General features: G+C 50.7%; 3 protein-coding genes across 8 annotated transcripts; 1 reads left to right on the top strand and 2 right to left on the bottom strand.

Moving 5' to 3' along the window:
• Window positions 1-21: 21 nt before the first annotated feature.
• Window positions 22-2365, bottom strand: msmp1 (microseminoprotein, prostate associated 1). The gene is made up of 3 exons (XM_084691395.1): window positions 2075-2365; window positions 1742-1850; window positions 22-728 (listed from the first exon to the last, which is right to left on the bottom strand). The coding sequence occupies exons 1-3, from the start codon at window positions 2175-2177 to the stop codon at window positions 548-550; spliced, it is 393 nt and encodes a 130-aa protein (XP_084547521.1). The 5' UTR covers window positions 2178-2365; the 3' UTR covers window positions 22-547.
• Window positions 2366-4231: 1866 nt separating this feature from the next.
• Window positions 4232-14390, top strand: pik3c3 (phosphatidylinositol 3-kinase, catalytic subunit type 3). 6 transcript variants are annotated; one of them, XM_084691474.1, is made up of 25 exons: window positions 4232-4249; window positions 5988-6176; window positions 6422-6565; window positions 6807-6936; window positions 7109-7135; window positions 8039-8125; window positions 8228-8323; window positions 8464-8535; window positions 8675-8779; window positions 9036-9128; window positions 9327-9512; window positions 9696-9835; window positions 10228-10309; window positions 10402-10469; window positions 10547-10652; window positions 11109-11225; window positions 11918-12049; window positions 12503-12631; window positions 12776-12845; window positions 12964-13028; window positions 13151-13235; window positions 13355-13429; window positions 13538-13706; window positions 13893-13983; window positions 14099-14385. In XM_084691474.1, the coding sequence occupies exons 2-25, from the start codon at window positions 6046-6048 to the stop codon at window positions 14240-14242; spliced, it is 2544 nt and encodes an 847-aa protein (XP_084547600.1). In that variant the 5' UTR covers window positions 4232-4249; window positions 5988-6045; the 3' UTR covers window positions 14243-14385. The 6 variants fall into 6 exon arrangements, with proteins under 6 accessions (XP_084547600.1, XP_084547602.1, XP_084547604.1 ...); XM_084691478.1 differs by lacking the exon at window positions 4232-4249 and adding an exon at window positions 4349-4457; XM_084691475.1 differs by lacking the exon at window positions 4232-4249 and adding an exon at window positions 4922-5276 and having other exon boundaries at window positions 14099-14390.
• LOC146221962 (uncharacterized) lies at window positions 14325-16381 on the bottom strand. Its single transcript, XM_084692110.1, has 6 exons — window positions 16281-16381; window positions 15960-16080; window positions 15350-15519; window positions 14977-15155; window positions 14654-14822; window positions 14325-14455 (listed from the first exon to the last, which is right to left on the bottom strand). Exons 1-6 carry the CDS (start codon window positions 16360-16362, stop codon window positions 14325-14327), a joined length of 852 nt encoding a protein of 283 aa, XP_084548236.1. The 5' UTR covers window positions 16363-16381.
• Window positions 16382-16606: the final 225 nt, after the last annotated feature.

Consider the following 16606-nt stretch of genomic DNA (forward strand, 5'->3'; position numbering starts at 1 on the left):
GTAAGAAGCGATACAGAACAAGATGCATACAAGAGCCATTATACTGTATATATTACTATTGGTGCATATATTTACAGTAGTGCATCCGTTAATAACTGAACGCTTACTGTATGTCATACTTTAATTGAATATTCAGTTGCGTTCTGAGAAAAAATAGTGCAGTTTTAACCTAATTCTTCCAATTTTATACTAGTTGTCTTGGTTGTCCTGTGGTGAGGTGGAAACATACTTCTCAGTTAAGTCAATACAACAGCATGTTGTACCCCCATGTGTATTATTACACTGAGGACCGCTATGGACTAAAGCAGTCCTGTTGCCAACAAAACCAACCAAAAAAAGCTGCACAGACCATCTTCTTTCCCCCCCCCCAAAATGATTATTAACCCTGTTAATGGTTATGGTTATGTTAATGCGATATACAGGAAGGGAGAAACTGATAGAGCTATGTTGCACAGACCAGCAGACAGGAAGGGAGATGAGAGGAAGCTTCATTCGGTTCCATCGGTTCCGCTAGTTCCGTCCGTCTCCCTGGGCCCTAACTGGCGCCCTATGGGCCCCACTCCCCCAGGGGAAGGTTGAAATGACCCCCTTGCCTGGGGTCCAGGAAGTTGTTCTCCCCGGGGGAGCAGGGGAGCCGGGGATCAGCAGTCTGGACCAGGGACACCTTACAGGTCAGCATCTCCACACGCACCTCACACCACGAGGGGAAGTCCACAGGGCGATGCACTCTGCATGGAGACAGGAGGGAGGGACACGTTACAATACCACAACCTGAGCTCTGGTCCTCTCCTTGATGAGATGGCATGTGTAGGCTTTTTGTTTGGTGGTTGGGCAGTTACACAGCCCTGTGTGTCAGTTACACAGCCCTGTGTGTCAGTTACACAGCCCTGTGTGTCAGTTACACAGCCCTGTATGTCAGTTACACAGCCCTGTGTGTCAGTTACGCAGCCCTGTGTGTCAGTTACACAGCCCTGTATGTCAGTTACACAGCCCTGTATGTCAGTTACACAGCCCTGTGTGTCAGTTACGCAGCCCTGTGTGTCAGTTACACAGCCCTGTGTGTCAGTTACACAGCCCTGTATGTCAGTTACACAGCCCTGTGTGTCAGTTACACAGCCCTGTGTGTCAGTTACACAGCCCTGTATGTCAGTTACACAGCCCTGTGTGTCAGTTACACAGCCCTGTGTGTCAGTTACACAGCCCTGTATGTCAGTTACACAGCCCTGTATGTCAGTTACACAGCCCTGTGTGTCAGTTACGCAGCCCTGTGTGTCAGTTACACAGCCCTGTGTGTCAGTTACACAGCCCTGTATGTCAGTTACACAGCCCTGTGTGTCAGTTACGCAGCCCTGTGTGTCAGTTACACAGCCCTGTATGTCAGTTACACAGCCCTGTGTGTCAGTTACACAGCCCTGTGTGTCAGTTACGCAGCCCTGTGTGTCAGTTACACAGCCCTGTGTGTCAGTTACACAGCCCTGTGTGTCAGTTACACAGCCCTGTATGTCAGTTACACAGCCCTGTGTGTCAGTTACACAGCCCTGTGTGTCAGTTACACAGCCCTGTGTGTCAGTTACACAGCCCTGTGTGTCAGTTACACAGCCCTGTGTGTCAGTTACGCAGCCCTGTGTGTCAGTTACACAGCCCTGTGTGTCAGTTACACAGCCCTGTGTGTCAGTTACACAGCCCTGTGTGTCAGTTATACACTCCCTTTCTCCCTTTTCGGGGGAATCTCAGTACTCACGTTTCACAGCAACCCACCCCCACTGGGTGCAGACAGGTGCACTGCAGACAGCCGTTGTCCATCCAAGTATCCCCCAGAGAGTAGTGCTTCCCCTCATACACACACAACGCTGAGAAGGAAACAGAGAAGAACTCTCCTAAGGATTTCTACAACTGGAGGAATTCAGCTCAAACACTCGCAATTGAACTTGGATGTGATTGGACGACTTGACAACCCCTAACAGTCTCCTAAACCATTGTTCAGTCCTGAGATAATCCTTCAGATCTGAATTGAAGATGTATAGAGAAAGGGACGGACTCAAGACGATGTCCTCGGCAGGACCCGGAACCTCACCTCTGGAGTTGAAGTGACACTGCATGGGTGCGGTGGAGCAGGTGGCCCACAGCAGGGTCCCCATCAGGAGGGTCAGCGGCCAGGTCCTCATAGCGCTCTTCATCTTCCTCTGGTGCTCCTCTTCGGCTTCTGCTCGTCCCTGTGCTCCTCACACCTTCATATATACCTCCTCCGGATCTTTACGAGCGCGGGGCGCAGGGGTGGGTCCGGACGGGGGCGTAGAGAGGGACGCCACAAGGAGGGGAGGCGTCTGTGTGTGTGTATGGTTTGGGGGTGGCGGTGCTGGTGGTGTGGTGGTGGTGGAGGTGGGGAGGAGGCTGCTGGGGGGGGGGGGGGATGAGGGGAAAAAGGCTGTGTCTTGGCACAGTTTTGGCACTCCGGAGATCACCGCGCTGCGCTCCGTCGGGCATGACCCCCTTAAATGATAGAAACACTGACACATTGGGCTATGACTAAGAGGGAGGGATGGAAGAGAGGTGAGAGAGGGAGGAGAGAGGTGAAGGGGGGGGGGAGGAGACAGAGGTGAGGTCCAAAGAGAACCAGTAAAGGAGGGAATGGCTGACATGGTTGGCCTGACATGATTCAGACTCGGTCTGAGGGTTTCAGGCCCTAAGTCCCTCATTCTTTTTCAAAAAGCGACACAACGTCAACGATTAAACCCCTAGTCCACATGTTTTCTGTATGATTGTACGATGCCGTTTCATCTTTACCCACCAGATGTGTAACTGTGGTTACTAAAGAGCCCTAACACACAAACATGTGTGCACAGACACACATGCATGCATGTATGTATACACACATATGCACTGGCCTACTGCTTTCACTGACCCCTATGTGCCTCCTTTGGAAGCTAGAGTGAGCTCATGTTGATGATGTCATGGCGGTGTCTCCACACTGTGACCTCATGCAGGTTCTATCCAGCGCAACGACCCCAGAGGAGCAGACACACACACACACACACACCCGGGAGAGGACGGATGAAGACTGGATGTTTGGGAGGAGGAAGCTCATAAAAACAGGTTTCGACTTTTATAGAGCTATGGCTCCTGGTACAGGTGTGTGTGTGTGTGATGTCTGTGTCTGTGAGCGTGTGTCTGTGAGCATGTTTGTGTGTCAGTGAATACATGATGTGAGGGATTATTTATTAGAACAAACACAGGGGGACATTCACAGGTCCATCATGTCCCGTCGTGTGGCTGTCTGGATGGGGTGCTGGAAGTCGTCCTTGGTCAAGGTCATGTGACCGCCTGACAACGGGAGGTCCGATTGTTGCTAGCGCCACGGCAACGCTCCCTGAGCCTAAACCAAACATGAGCTCATCTTCATTTTCACTATCAACTCCTGAGCTCAGAGATCATAGGAAAAACCTGCAATGAGGGAGTGGACCATCTGAGAGAGAAGAGGGTGGCCCCGGAGCCTCACTAGGCTGTTTTATGTGCATGTTCTCTCATTCTCCAGCAGCAGTCAGAGTGTTGATGGGTGTCCTTCCTTGGCCAGGGGTGCTACCACATAGATTGGAATGTCTTCTTGTGTTTGTCTTCTGTGTGTGTGTGTGTGTGTGTGTGTGTGTGTGTGTGTGTGTGTGTGTGTGTGTGTGTGTGTTCAAAATGACTCAGTTGTCCCTCTGCATCGACTCAGATATCTCAACTTCACTTCCAAAGGGCTCTTGGGCCGTGTGACACCAACTCCTCACCAGCACCAACAGCAGTTTTGGTTTCCTCTCCATATCAAAGCCCAAGGGTCCTGTTCGACTAGGCTGGAGATGGATCGTCACCCTGCTCTCACGAGGTGTTGACGAGGGAGGTGTTCTTTTCCATCTTGTATCTTTACTTCATGATGAAATGTGTGTTGCTCACACACCCCTCCTGTCCTCATGGGTGTTTAGTAACTGGTGGCATGTGTGTGCGTTTATTGGTGACATTTTGACTCTGACATTTCAGAGAACTGTCATCATGGTCGTTTTCTAGACTTTTCTGTGGATGGTGTCATCATCATCATAAACAGGTCTCTGTCCGGCAATGTTCATTAAAAACACATTTCCTGGATAACATGTTTGTTTATTGTAGGATGTTGAAGAAGCGATGAAAATATGTGGTGTGGAGACTTGCCGAGGAGTGATTGGGAAATGAGACGTAATGTTCCTGCCTTCCAGACTACGAGTCCCAGACGCCACCGGTAACCACGTCAACCCCGACTTACCCCTACAATAATTTTACCATAAAAACCACGACACAACCCTTTTCATCACAACATCAACACAGGAACGCATCTGCAACAGACAGCAGTTTTCCAATATACACACAAACACACACACAAACAAACAAACACACACAAACACACACACACACACACCCTACTGTGAGCCTGTCGCCCATCACACCAGGTAAGCAATGGGGCTTGTCCATTTTAACAGCTATTTAATAATTAGTGGAGCGTGGTAACCTGGCACACGGCTACGATTAAACCTTCCTGACGGCTGAGTCATCCCTTAAAGTTATATAAACTGGGGGATTCAAGGAAGGGTCAGGAGACAGTTCTGGAGACAATAGAGCATATAGAACACCTAATGTAGTGCCTACTTACGCCATTATACTTGAAACATTCTATGGTTAAAACATTGATAATATGATTTATATGCTTAATAAATGGTGTAAAGCAAGACATCAAATTAGGAGTCTATCGCTTTAAGGTTTTACTTTAGACTCCGCCCCATTGTGATTTTTTTCATCCAGGAAGAACTTTAACGTTTTAAGGCTCGACAAATCGACCGTTGAGTAATGCGATTGACGGCGATGTCTCTTGTTGACGGTTCATCGGCTAACGATTGCTTTTCCCTGACACAAGCTTTCGGTTGTTGCGTTTGGTGACAAAAACACAACATCATGCCCGGACAGACTCGTTCTTATAATGTCATTCCTTAATATCAAGACTATAAAATATTTATTGTGATATTTGGATAGATCTATTTTCTAACTAATTTATAAACCATTGTTGTACTGGTTTGAATATGCCAACTAGCTAGTTAGCTATAGCTTACAAGACAGCTTTAGGGAAGTCAAAGTAAGCAGAGGCCTTGTTCGAAGCCCACTGCTCGGAAACAATCTGCAACTGTATTAGTGCGTTTTATTTTCTGGAAGATGGACACAGAGAAGTTTAACTATGTCTACAGCTGTGACTTGGATATCAATGTTCAACTCAAAATGTAAGTGGTTTGGTTTGAAGTAATTCAGAAAGGCTATTCAAAGCCAACTGGTGAAGATGTCATCAAATCCCTGTGGTTAGCTTCCTCGTAGAAGATGCTGATAGTATGTCACCTCTTGCACAAAGAAGATGGACTACTTGTAATTTATATGTTACCAACTGGCCCTAACGCGTCTCGGTTACGTTAGTTGTTTGTTGAATATTTACACAAGCGAGCTCGGCAACTATGACAAGTATATCAGGCATAACGTGCCCTGCGAGGGTTCTTGGAACACAATCTGCTCGTTGTTGACATCATGCACATTCCACCATGGGCTCGCGGGCCTCTCGTGACGACCGTTAACAAGCAGAGTACCACCGAATGGGTATAATAAAATTATATTTATAATTCTCAACAAACCGTCTGTGCGATGTTTCGCAGCTTGTTATGATCGGGAATAAAATTGTCTTATGTCACATGAGTTATCGCAACTGTTATCCTCAGTCAGTTTGATTTAGTTATGCTTCACTTTAGCTCACTGAAGTCATTGCTCACAATTGGTAAACACCGGTCAACCCCTGCAAAAAAAAGACAGTTGAACACTTAAAACGCCCCTTCAGTTAAAAACGAATATTTTATTCTCTATTTTCTCATCCACTTCCCCCATCTCTCAACCCTATCCCCCCCTCATCCTCCTCTCTCTCTTCCTCCTCTCACCCTTTTCTCCTCTAGCGGTAGTCTTGAGGGGAAGAGGGAACAGAAGAGCTACAAGGCTCTACTCCAAGACCCTATGCTGCGCTTCTCTGGTCTCTACCAGGAGAACTGCTCCGACCTGTACGTCACATGCCAGGTGTTTGCTGAGGGCAAGCCGCTGGCACTGCCAGTACGGACCTCCTACAAGGCCTTCAGCACACGCTGGAAGTGAGTGTACAGGGAGAAAACGCACATACACACTGTAACACTGGGGGTAATAGGAAACAAATCACTGTTTCTGTGTCTGATATCCAACAGAGTGTCTGTCTGACAAGCCTTCATGGCTTTACAACAGCATTGTATACTTCCAACCCTCTATAACTCCCTCCCACACTCTCCATCCGTCTCTCCATGTCCCTCCCTCCCCCCTCCCCCCTCCCCCCTCCCTCCCCCCTTCCCCCTCCCTCCCTAAGCTGGAACGAGTGGCTGCGTCTGCCGGTCAAGTACCCTGACCTGCCCCAGAGTGCCCAGGTGGCCCTCACAGTGTGGGACGTGTACGGCCCGGGCAGGGCCACGCCTGTGGGCGGGACCACCGTCACCCTCTTTGGCAAATATGGGTGAGTGACCGTGTGCGTGTCACGCATATATTCAAAGCGAAACAGATGAAGAAGTCACGTGAAGGTGATGCATTTTAAGACTGTATTCTGACACGAGCTACAAGTTGGATGCCTCTCTCCCTCTTTCCATCTCTCTCCCCTCCTCTCTCTCCCCCCCTCTCTCTCTCTCCCTCTCTCTTTCCCTCCACCCCCACCCCTCTCTCTCTCTCTCTCTCTCTCTCTCTCTCTCTCTTTCTGACAGAATGTTCCGGCAGGGGATGCATGACCTGAAGGTGTGGCCAGGGGTGGAGGGAGACGGAAGCGAGCCGACCAGCACCCCAGGACGCACCAGCAGCAGCTTGGCAGAAGACCAGATGGGCAGACTGGCCAAGGTGGGCATTGAGGGGAGGAGAATGGGAAGTGTGTGTGTGTGTGTGTGTGTAAGAAGCAGAGCTTGAGGTTAGGTGGTAAAGAGCATATTTGATGGAGTGGGCATTGTGTGCTTGGTGTGTGTGTGCGATAACCTCTTGTAACAGGGTGTATCTAAAACGTGGTCTGTTCCAGGGCCCTGACCTGCAGATACTCAGTGATGTGAGTACAGGCTTTTGGAGGAGAGGCGGTGGAACGCTGGGCGTGTGTGTCTATATCTGTGTGTAGTCATAAGGGTCTCCCATAAGTGCTACTGGTGCAGCCAATTGCCACATCTATTTAGTGATGTGCATGGATTGTCTGTGTGTGTTTGTGAGAGAGACAGACATATTGCCTGTGTTTTCCCTTGTCATTTACATTACATTTAGTCATTTAGCAGACGTTCTTATCCAGAACGACTTACAGTAAGTACAGGGACATTCCCCCCCGAGGCAAGTAGGGTGAAGTGCCTTGCCCAAGGACACAACGTCATTTGGCACGGCCAGGAGTTGAACCGGCAACGTTCAGATTACTAGCCGGATTCCCTAACCGCTCAGCCACCTGACTCCCCCTATTTAGATAGGAGAGTAGCAGGTTTGTCTAGTTAGAACATTCGTTTAATCTGTTTAAGTCATTTTACAGTAAATGTTGGGCAACCAAACCTAGCGTCAAGGACTGGCTGTAGATAATTGAGCCTGGTGATGTTGGTGTGAGCAACTACTAACTAGGCCTTCTACTCTGGGCTTGGAGTGGGGTCTTGAGTAATGGTGTGCTTGTGTGTTCCAACACCCACACTGACTGACTCTCTAAGAGGATTGGCTGCTATGTGTGCGTTCCAAAACCTGGATTGGCCACTGGCACCCAAGCTGTGCTCTGGTTGGCTGTGTGGTGACACCGCATGCTGGTGCTTTAAATTTGGTTCAGTTGCTGTACTTTTGGTGCTAACCTCTGTCCATCTCTCCTGTTGCTCTGTCTATCTGTACCCCCCCCTTCTCTCTCTCTCTCTCTCTCTCTCTCTCTCTCTCTCTCTCTCTCGCACTCTTTTTTCCCCCACCTCTCTTTCTCCTTCTTCTTCTCTCTCTCCAGTTGACAAAAGCTCATAGACAGGGTCACATGGTGAAAGTTGATTGGCTAGACCGTCTGACCTTCAGGGAAATCGAGATGATCAATGAGGTGCGTTTGATTTACGCCAGAGTTCGAAACCTTGTAACTGCTCAAATGTACACGTCTCACAGTGTCAAACCGAATCATGAGCACCCTTTATTACTTCAACAGAGTGAGAAGCGCAGCTCCAACTTCATGTATCTCATGGTGGAGTTTCCTCGCGTCAAAACGGGAGAGAAAGAGTACAGCATTGTGTACTACGAGAAGGTAGGTAGTACACAGTACAGTACACGCGTGCAAGTATGGAGGTATAACATGTATCCACCCAGAGTTGTGTGTGCTCGATGGGTCGTCGGTGGGATGGTCTGATTGGTTCACGTACTCTCCCTGGCCCCTCCCACTTCCAGGATGGGGACGAATCGTCTCCTGTTCCCACCAGCTCCGATATCGTCAAAGTCCCAGACCCACAGATGTGCATGGTGAGAGACCGCACACACACACACACAAGCTACGAGCTGGCGTTGACAAGGTTTCATAGGATGATCCACAATCTTCACGTTGGAGCGTGTTGAGACGTGGTTGACGTTTTGCCTTTGTGTCCCTCCTCCCCCGCCGTAGGAGAACCTGGTGGAGAGTAAGCACCACAAGCTGGCCCGCAGCCTGCGGAGCGGCCCCTCTGACCACGACCTCAAACCCAATGCTGCCACCAGGGACCAGCTCAACGTCAGTGCCTCTGCTAGTGTGTGTGTGTGTGTGTGTGTTGATAGTTCAGACCATCAGGACTTAAGCTTGTGTGTGTGTGTGTGTGTGTGTTGATATCAGTTCACACCTTCAAGACATAAGCTAGTATATGTATGTGTGTGTGTGTGTGTTGATATCAGTTCACACCTTCAAGACATAAGCTAGTATGGGTACAAGTGTGTTTATGTATATTAGTGTTTTTCTCAGTACACCCACACCAGCCTATCTCTGGTCTCAGATCATAGTGAGCTACCCTCCAACCAAGCAGCTGAGCTCCGAGGAACAGGACCTGGTGTGGAAGTTCCGGTACTACCTCACCACCCAGGAGAAGGTCTGCACTCTCACCTTCTCCCCCATGTCTCCTGTGTGTGTGTGTGTGCGCATGCATTCCATGAAGCAAACAGCTGATTTACCTGTAAACATGTTAACACCTGGGTAGGCTTGCCTCCTTTCCATGAAGCAAACAGCTGATTTACTGTTTATTAACACCTGTGTGTGTGTGTCCTTCCACCTCCACCCCTTCATCCAGGCGCTGACTAAGTTCCTGAAGTGTGTGAACTGGGCTCTGGCCCAGGAGGCCAAGCAGGCCCTGGAGCTGCTGGGGAAGTGGAGGCCCATGGACGTGGAGGACTCCCTGGAGCTGCTCTCCTCCCAGTTCACCAACCCCGACGTCCGCCGCTACGCCGTGGCCCGCCTGCAGCAGGCCGACGACGAGGTGTGTGTGTGTGTGGGGGGGGTCAGATGGCTGAGCAGTTAGGGAATTGGGTTATTGATCAGAAGGTTGTCAGTTCAGTTCCCGGCCGTGCTAAATGACATTGTGTCCTTGGGCAAGGCACTTCACCCTCAGGGGGAATGTCCCCGTACTAACCCCCCCCCCCCCCTCTCCTCGGTGTTCCAGGACCTTCTGATGTACCTGCTCCAGCTGGTCCAGGCTCTGAAGTACGAGAACTTCAACGACATCCAGGGAGGGCTGGAGCCAGGCAGCAAGAGGGACTCCCAGGGCCTGGGAGAGAGTTCCACGCTGGGGGACCTAGACAGGTCAGCAGGGGGGGTCTGGAGCACCAAGGTCCAGCCTCGTACAGAAGAGCTGGGAAAATGGAATGCTGATTCTCTGAATTCTATCAGGGGCGTCGTGTTACTAAATGTGGTGACCTGTGTGTGTACAGTGTTACTAAATGTGGTGACCTGTGTGTGTACATTGTTACTAAATGTGGTGACCTGTGTGTGTACAGTGTTACTAAATGTGGTGACCTGTGTGTGTACAGTGTTACTAAATGTGGTGACCTGTGTGTGTACAGTGTTACTAAATGTGGTGACCTGTGTGTGTACAGTGTTACTAAATGTGGTGACCTGTGTGTGTACAGTGTTACTAAATGTGGTGACCTGTGTGTGTACAGTGTTACTAAATGTGGTGACCTGTGTGTGTACAGTTCCCAGGTCCAGACAGGACCCTCAGTGCCCTCGCCTGCTACACAGAAGGGCAAGGAGGGAGCAGACAACGAGAGCCTGGAGGTAAGAGGAAGGGGAGCAAGAGGGAGGGAGAGGAAGATGGAGGAATATTAGTCATGAAGAAAACCAAACATTTTGTTCTTCCTCCTGTGCAGCAGGATCTGTGCACGTTCCTCATCTCCAGAGCTTGCAAGAACTCAACCCTGGCCAACTACTTGTACTGGTGAGTGTGCGTGTGTGTGTGTGCACACCTGTGTGTGTGTGTGTGTGTGTGTGGTAACGCAGTGTGCTCCTGCTCAGGTACGTGATCGTGGAGTGTGAAGACCAGGACACCCAGCAGAGAGACCCCAAGACCCACGAGATGTACCTTAACGTCATGAGGAGGTTCAGCCAGGCTCTGCTCAAGGTCAGGCTGCCAGCACTGCTGGAACAGTCTCACAGTCTCTCACACACACACACACACACACACACATCCTGGGGCGCTGGGCCTCCGTTCAAACAAACCTTTGCTCAGGGATTTGAGTTGAGATTACATATCCTCTCCTCTTCGACCCTTTTTCCACTCTCTCTCTTTCCATCTCCACTCTTTCTCCTTCGCTGTCTCCCTCTCCCTTGCTCTCCCTCTCCCTTCCTCTCCCTTCCTCTCCCTTCCTCTCCCTCTCCCTTGCTCTCCCTCTCCCTTGCTCTCCCTTGCTCTCCCTCGCTCTCCCTCGCTCTCCCTCTCCCTTGCTCTCCCTCTCCCTTGCTCTCCCTCTCCCTTGCTCTCCCTCTCCCTTGCTCTCCCTCTCCCTTGCTCTCCCTCTCCCTCTCCCTTGCTCTCCCTCTCCCTCTCCCTTGCTCTCCCTCGATGTGGCTCTCTCAGGGTGATAAGAGTGTGAGGGTGATGCGCTCCCTGCTGGCTTCCCAGCAGACCTTCGTAGACAGACTGGTGATGCTGATGAAGGCTGTGCAAAGAGAGAGCGGCAACCGCAAGAAAAAGGTAGGACACACACCGGACGGTCAGGTGGAGCACTCTGGTAGAGTGAGATAGGCTCAGAGCCCCTCTCTGCTAGAGTGAGATAGGCTCAGAGCCCCTCTCTGCTAGAGTGAGATAGGCTCAGAGCCCCTCTCTGCTAGAGTGAGATAGGCTCAGAGCCCCTCTCTGCTAGAGTGAGATAGGCTCAGAGCCCCTCTCTGCTAGAGTGAGATAGGCTCAGAGCCCCTTTCTGCTAGAGTGAGATAGGCTCAGAGCCCCTCTCTGCTAGAGTGAGATAGGCTCAGAGCCCCTCTCTGGTAGAGTGAGATAGGCTCAGAGCCCCTCTCTGCTAGAGTGAGATAGGCTCAGAGCCCCTCTCTGCTAGAGTGAGATAGGCTCAGAGCCCCTCTCTGCTAGAGTGAGATAGGCTCAGAGCCCCTCTCTGCTAGAGTGAGATAGGCTCAGAGCCCCTCTCTGCTAGAGTGAGATAGGCTCAGAGCCCCTCTCTGCTAGAGTGAGATAGGCTCAGAGCCCCTCTCTGCTAGAGTGAGATAGGCTCAGAGCCCCTCTCTGCTAGAGTGAGATAGGCTCAGAGCCCCTCTCTGCTAGAGTGAGATAGGCTCAGAGCCCCTCTCTGCTAGAGTGAGATAGGCCCAGAGCCTCTCTCTGGCGCCGTGATGAAGCTTTGTGACGCGGTGGCGCCCCCTGTGTGTCAGACGGAGCGACTGCAGGCCCTGCTGGCCGACAACGAGAAGGTGAACCTGTCTGAGATTGAGCCCATCCCCCTGCCCCTGGAGCCCCAGGTCAGGATCAGGGGCATCGTGCCCGACACCGCCACGCTCTTCAAGGTGAGCCACCACCCTGGACACACATCCTCCTCCTCTGTCGCCTTCATCCCCTCCTTCATCCATGCCCTCCCAACAACCTCGTCCCTCCTCACCCTCCCTCCCTTCCATCTCCTTCTCTGCCTTTCTCCTTCTAGACTAGGGGTGGGCAACCCTGGTCCTCAGGGACCCCCCTGTCCTGCATGTTGTAGATGTTTCCCTGCTCCAACACACCCGTTTCAAATTAATGTGGAAGCCTGGTAACGACCATTTATTTGAATCAGGTGTGTTGGAGCAGAGAAACATCTAAAACATGCTGGACAGGGGTTTCCCTGAGGACCAGGGTTGCCCACCCCTAGTCTAGACGTTTCTCTCTCCTATTTGAAACCGTGTAGCTAAGAGGTGGTTCTAACCTGTCCACTGACCCTAACCCTCCCGCGCGTCGTCCTAACCCTCCCGCGTGTCGTTGTCCGGCAGAGCGCCCTGATGCCTGCCAAGCTGATCTTCAAGACGGAGGACGGGGCCATGTACCCCGTCATCTTCAAACACGGGGACGACCTGAGGCAAGACCAGCTCATCCTGCAGATCATCTCCCTCATGGACAAGGTATCAACACACACACACACATTCTTCACATATGCAAGGTGATCCTAACTAACCCGTAGTACACATTTAAGCACAAGCAATGTGTGTGCCTTTTTAGAGATTGTATGAAGTGAACGCATAAGTGATATTTGCTTTCTCTCTCAGCTCTTGAGGAAAGAGAACTTGGACCTGAAGTTGACGCCCTACAAAGTTCTGGCGACGAGCACCAAACACGGTGAGCACCGTTTGGTGCTTTCTTCATACAAAAAAAGTGATTTTTTTTTTTTATATCTCAGGACAGGAAGTGTGCAACATGACCTTTGACCTTGAAAGTTTGTTATAACCCTTTCCAGGGTTCATGCAGTTTGTCCAGTCAGTTCCTGTGGCAGAGGTACTGGCCACTGAAGGCAACATCCAGGTAGGAAATTGTTCTAACTTTTTCATTCTTTTGGATACCTCCTGTCTGAGTAGAAACTGTCAACAGTCTTGTTCTTCCTTCAATGCTTTTACACTTTATTATTCTTTTGCTCTTCTCATTAGAGCTTCTTCAGAAAACACGCCCCTAGTGAAAAAGGGCCCTATGGCATCAGCCCTGAGGTGATGGACACCTACGTTAAGAGCTGTGGTGAGTGCTCTCCCTCTAAGGCCCTCCCACTTCACCGCCACTGGCCATCCTATTGGTCAAAGTGTCACTCATGCAACCATGCTGTCCAGCAATATCTCTGTGTTTTTCCTCTAACCCAGCTGGTTACTGCGTCATAACATACATCCTTGGAGTGGGAGACCGACATCTGGACAACCTGCTACTAACTAAGACCGGTAACAGACCAACACACACGCTAAGGAGAGTTACACTTCTCTTCCAGTTCCCTACATAAACACTCTCTCTCTCCCTGTCTGGATCTTTCTTCCTCCGTCTCCCTTCAGGGAAGTTGTTCCATATTGACTTTGGCTACATCCTGGGTCGCGACCCCAAGCCCCTGCCCCCACCCATGAAGCTGAGCAAGGAGATGGTGGAGGGCATGGGGGGCATGCAGAGCGAGCAGTACCAGGAGTTTAGGAAGCAGTGTTACACCGCCTTCCTTCACCTCCGCAGGTAGGGGAAACACACACAGTGCTTTGGGATAGGACACACACACACACACAGTGCTGTGGGATAGGACACACACACACACACACACACAGTGCTGTGGGATAGGACACACACACACACACACACACACACACACAGTCCCTTCCACACTGTGACAGCAGCAGCTTAGACTCCTCCCCCTCTCCCCAGGTACTCCAACCTCATCCTGAACCTGTTCTCTCTCATGGTGGACGCCAACATTCCTGATATAGCACTGGAGCCCGACAAGACTGTTAAGAAGGTGAGAGGACACACACACACACACACACATACCCCCACACCCTTCTAAAGGAGACACCAACCTTGCTATATTGGTTAGTTACCATCAAATGCGTTCTGTCCCCTCCCCTTTCCAGGTGCAGGACAAGTTCCGATTGGACCTGTCTGACGAGGAGGCGGTCCACTACATGCAGAGTCTGATAGACGAGAGCGTGGGGGCTCTGTTTGCTGCTGTGGTGGAGCAGATCCACAAGTTCGCCCAGGTGGGTTCACCTCTCTGAGCCTTTCATGACTGACACCTGAGAGTTGATGTCACCCTCGTTTTAATCCCTGATGTTAAGTGCTGTATTCCAGGTGTTTTAACTAATCTTGTAACCCTAAGTGCTCTGTGTGTGTATGCGAGTGTGCGTGAAGGAGTGAGAAAGGGAAAACAAGGGGGGGGAAGAGGAGGGCACAACTCACCCCCATCCACACCAACACATGATGTTGATTACCTGCACATCCAGACAACAGCACATTGACCTTACACACCTCACACTGCTTACAAACCATTGACAAGCCGAATCTCAACATCTTGAAATATCCAGTCAAAATGTCGTGACGGATACAGTAGAACAGATTGGTTGTGAGATCATTTCCTGGTCATGGGACCAAGCATTCACCAATCTCAGTGTTGCAGATTGAGGCCTCACCTGGTCTCGGGGCTGTGAGGACACACTGGGGGGGGGAGGAGGGGGAGGATGCTGGGGTGAAGGAGCGGGGTTGGAGGGAGAAGTTGGCCACGGCGCAGAACACTTGTCCTGGAGCCAGATCTGAGAACTCCTCCCTGGCCACCACGTCCAGGGTCCACACAGTTCGCCTCTACAAGGAAATCAGCCAATCACGGCGGAAGTTACTAAACTGAATCTCACACAGCAAGCCAATCACGGCGGAAGTTAACAAAATAATCAAATTTCAGAGACTGGAACAATGTATAAACACACAGTGAGAGACGGGTTTTTAGGAAGAGGAGTACCTGGTATTGGGAGAGGTTGAGCTGGTTGTAGACGGTGATGGTGGTCCAGGGGTCGATGAACTCTGACACAGGACAGCAGCTCCTCAGAGAGCACCTCCTGCTGGCTGAACATGGGAACTGCACCTCCACAACCAACACAGCCTTGTCCAGGGAGACGGAGACAGAGGGAGGGCTGAAGGCTAGGAGAAAAAACATCAAGCACACAAACTAACTTTACTGTCAGTAAGACCAATTACTATTTCACTTATACAATTAGCTACTTTTTGGCATTGGTAAGATATCTATGCCAATAGACCCCTGTAGATATTCACAGATATATAGTGTTGACAGATGATGAAGGATGTGTGGAAGTGTGTGCTTTCCCGGTACTGACTGAAGTCCTCGTGGTCCAGGGTGCGTGGTTCTGTCCACACCAGGTCATGAGGGCCCACATGCAGCCCCAGGCGGAGCAGGTGGTACAGGTTCAGGTCCAGGAAGGCCCGGGTCAGGTCACAGTGGGGAGGGGGCACACGCACACATCCTGTCACGTTCAGCCATGGCTCACTGGAGCACACACACACACACACACACATTAGCTTTTTGCATAAATTCAAAGAAGAAAGCTCTCCTTTAAAACATTCACATATACACACACACACATTTGGACTTTGGGCTGTGGTGATAATGTCAATGTGTAGCATCTCTTCTCTCCTGCTACCACTTCCACTCCTCTGCTCTCGATTTCTCTTTCCTTCCTCAGCCACCTTCTTCACCCCCCCTACCTTTCTTACTCTCCTCTTCCTCTGTCTCGCTCTCAACCCATCTCCCTCACCCTCTTCTCCGAAACACTCACTACTACCATCTACTTCCTTTCTTTTTCCTCCGAGGACAATGTGAGGATCGGACACCTGCTGGGTGTACATAACCCTCCGTCATTCATTCGGTCCGATTTTCCATAAGCTTTGTGGTGTGTGTGTGTGCGTGTGTACTGAGCTCAGGCCCACCCCTGCTGTTTGGTCTGGACGGTGTAGGTGGTGTTTGGGTTGTCGAGGGAACAGCTCCACCGCAGGAGGTAGCTTAAGTCCAGGGAATCCACCGTGCTGTCACACTTGGAACTGTGCGACCCTGGAGACAGGCACGCAACGCAGCCCCAAATAGAACAGTCACTGACTGGCCCCTTCACGGTCTCAGACACAGACACATCGAAGCACAGACCTACTGGACATTGACTATAAATCAAAGTGCATAATTTCAACCAGGCTGCGTAAACAATTTAGGGAGCGTGACAGGAATATGTTTTAGGTAGATCTCACACACACACACACCTGTGAGGAAGAAAGTGGCATCCACAAAAACTCCCGATAACACGCTCCACTGGAGGATTGTTGTCGCGCCTGTGGTCCCCATGGAAACCAGCTGTACCGGATGAACTTTGCTCTGGAGGATAAGAAGAATCTATTAGAACTCCCAACTGAACCAGAACTCCGTCCTCCGCGGAACATTCCGTACACAATCTCAGAGCAGCACACCCAAGATTCAAGAGCCAATCAACTGATGTGAATACTGTGAGGAAACACGTACCTGTGCGGACGGAGGAGAGTGTGACGGGCAGGTGACGATGGGGAGCGATGACAGAGGACAGGAAGAGCTG

This window comes from Hypomesus nipponensis, chromosome 25, assembly GCF_054491055.1.
Source record: "Hypomesus nipponensis isolate SF chromosome 25, ASM5449105v1, whole genome shotgun sequence".
In the NCBI taxonomy this organism is placed as follows: domain Eukaryota; kingdom Metazoa; phylum Chordata; class Actinopteri; order Osmeriformes; family Osmeridae; genus Hypomesus; species Hypomesus nipponensis.

Excerpts from the sequence above, each read along its gene's own strand:
- msmp1 (XM_084691395.1), bottom strand. The coding sequence starts at position 2,177 with ATGAAGAGCGCTATGAGGACCTGGCCGCTGACCCTCCTGATGGGGACC. Across the intron at positions 1,851-2,074 it reads GTGTCACTTCAACTCCAGAG|CGTTGTGTGTGTATGAGGGG; the intron begins GTGAGGTTCCGG and ends TTTCCTTCTCAG. Across the intron at positions 729-1,741 it reads GGGGTGGGTTGCTGTGAAAC|AGTGCATCGCCCTGTGGACT; the intron begins GTGAGTACTGAG and ends GTCTCCATGCAG.
- pik3c3 (XM_084691475.1), top strand. The coding sequence starts at position 5,212 with ATGGACACAGAGAAGTTTAACTATGTCTACAGCTGTGACTTGGATATC. Across the intron at positions 8,126-8,227 it reads AAATCGAGATGATCAATGAG|AGTGAGAAGCGCAGCTCCAA; the intron begins GTGCGTTTGATT and ends TTACTTCAACAG. Across the intron at positions 10,653-11,108 it reads TCAGCCAGGCTCTGCTCAAG|GGTGATAAGAGTGTGAGGGT; the intron begins GTCAGGCTGCCA and ends TGGCTCTCTCAG.
- LOC146221962 (XM_084692110.1), bottom strand. The coding sequence starts at position 16,362 with ATGGGGACCACAGGCGCGACAACAATCCTCCAGTGGAGCGTGTTATCG. Across the intron at positions 15,520-15,959 it reads GTCCAGACCAAACAGCAGGG|TGAGCCATGGCTGAACGTGA; the intron begins GTGGGCCTGAGC and ends TGTGTGCTCCAG. Across the intron at positions 14,456-14,653 it reads CCTCACAGCCCCGAGACCAG|GTAATCAACATCATGTGTTG; the intron begins GTGAGGCCTCAA and ends CTGGATGTGCAG.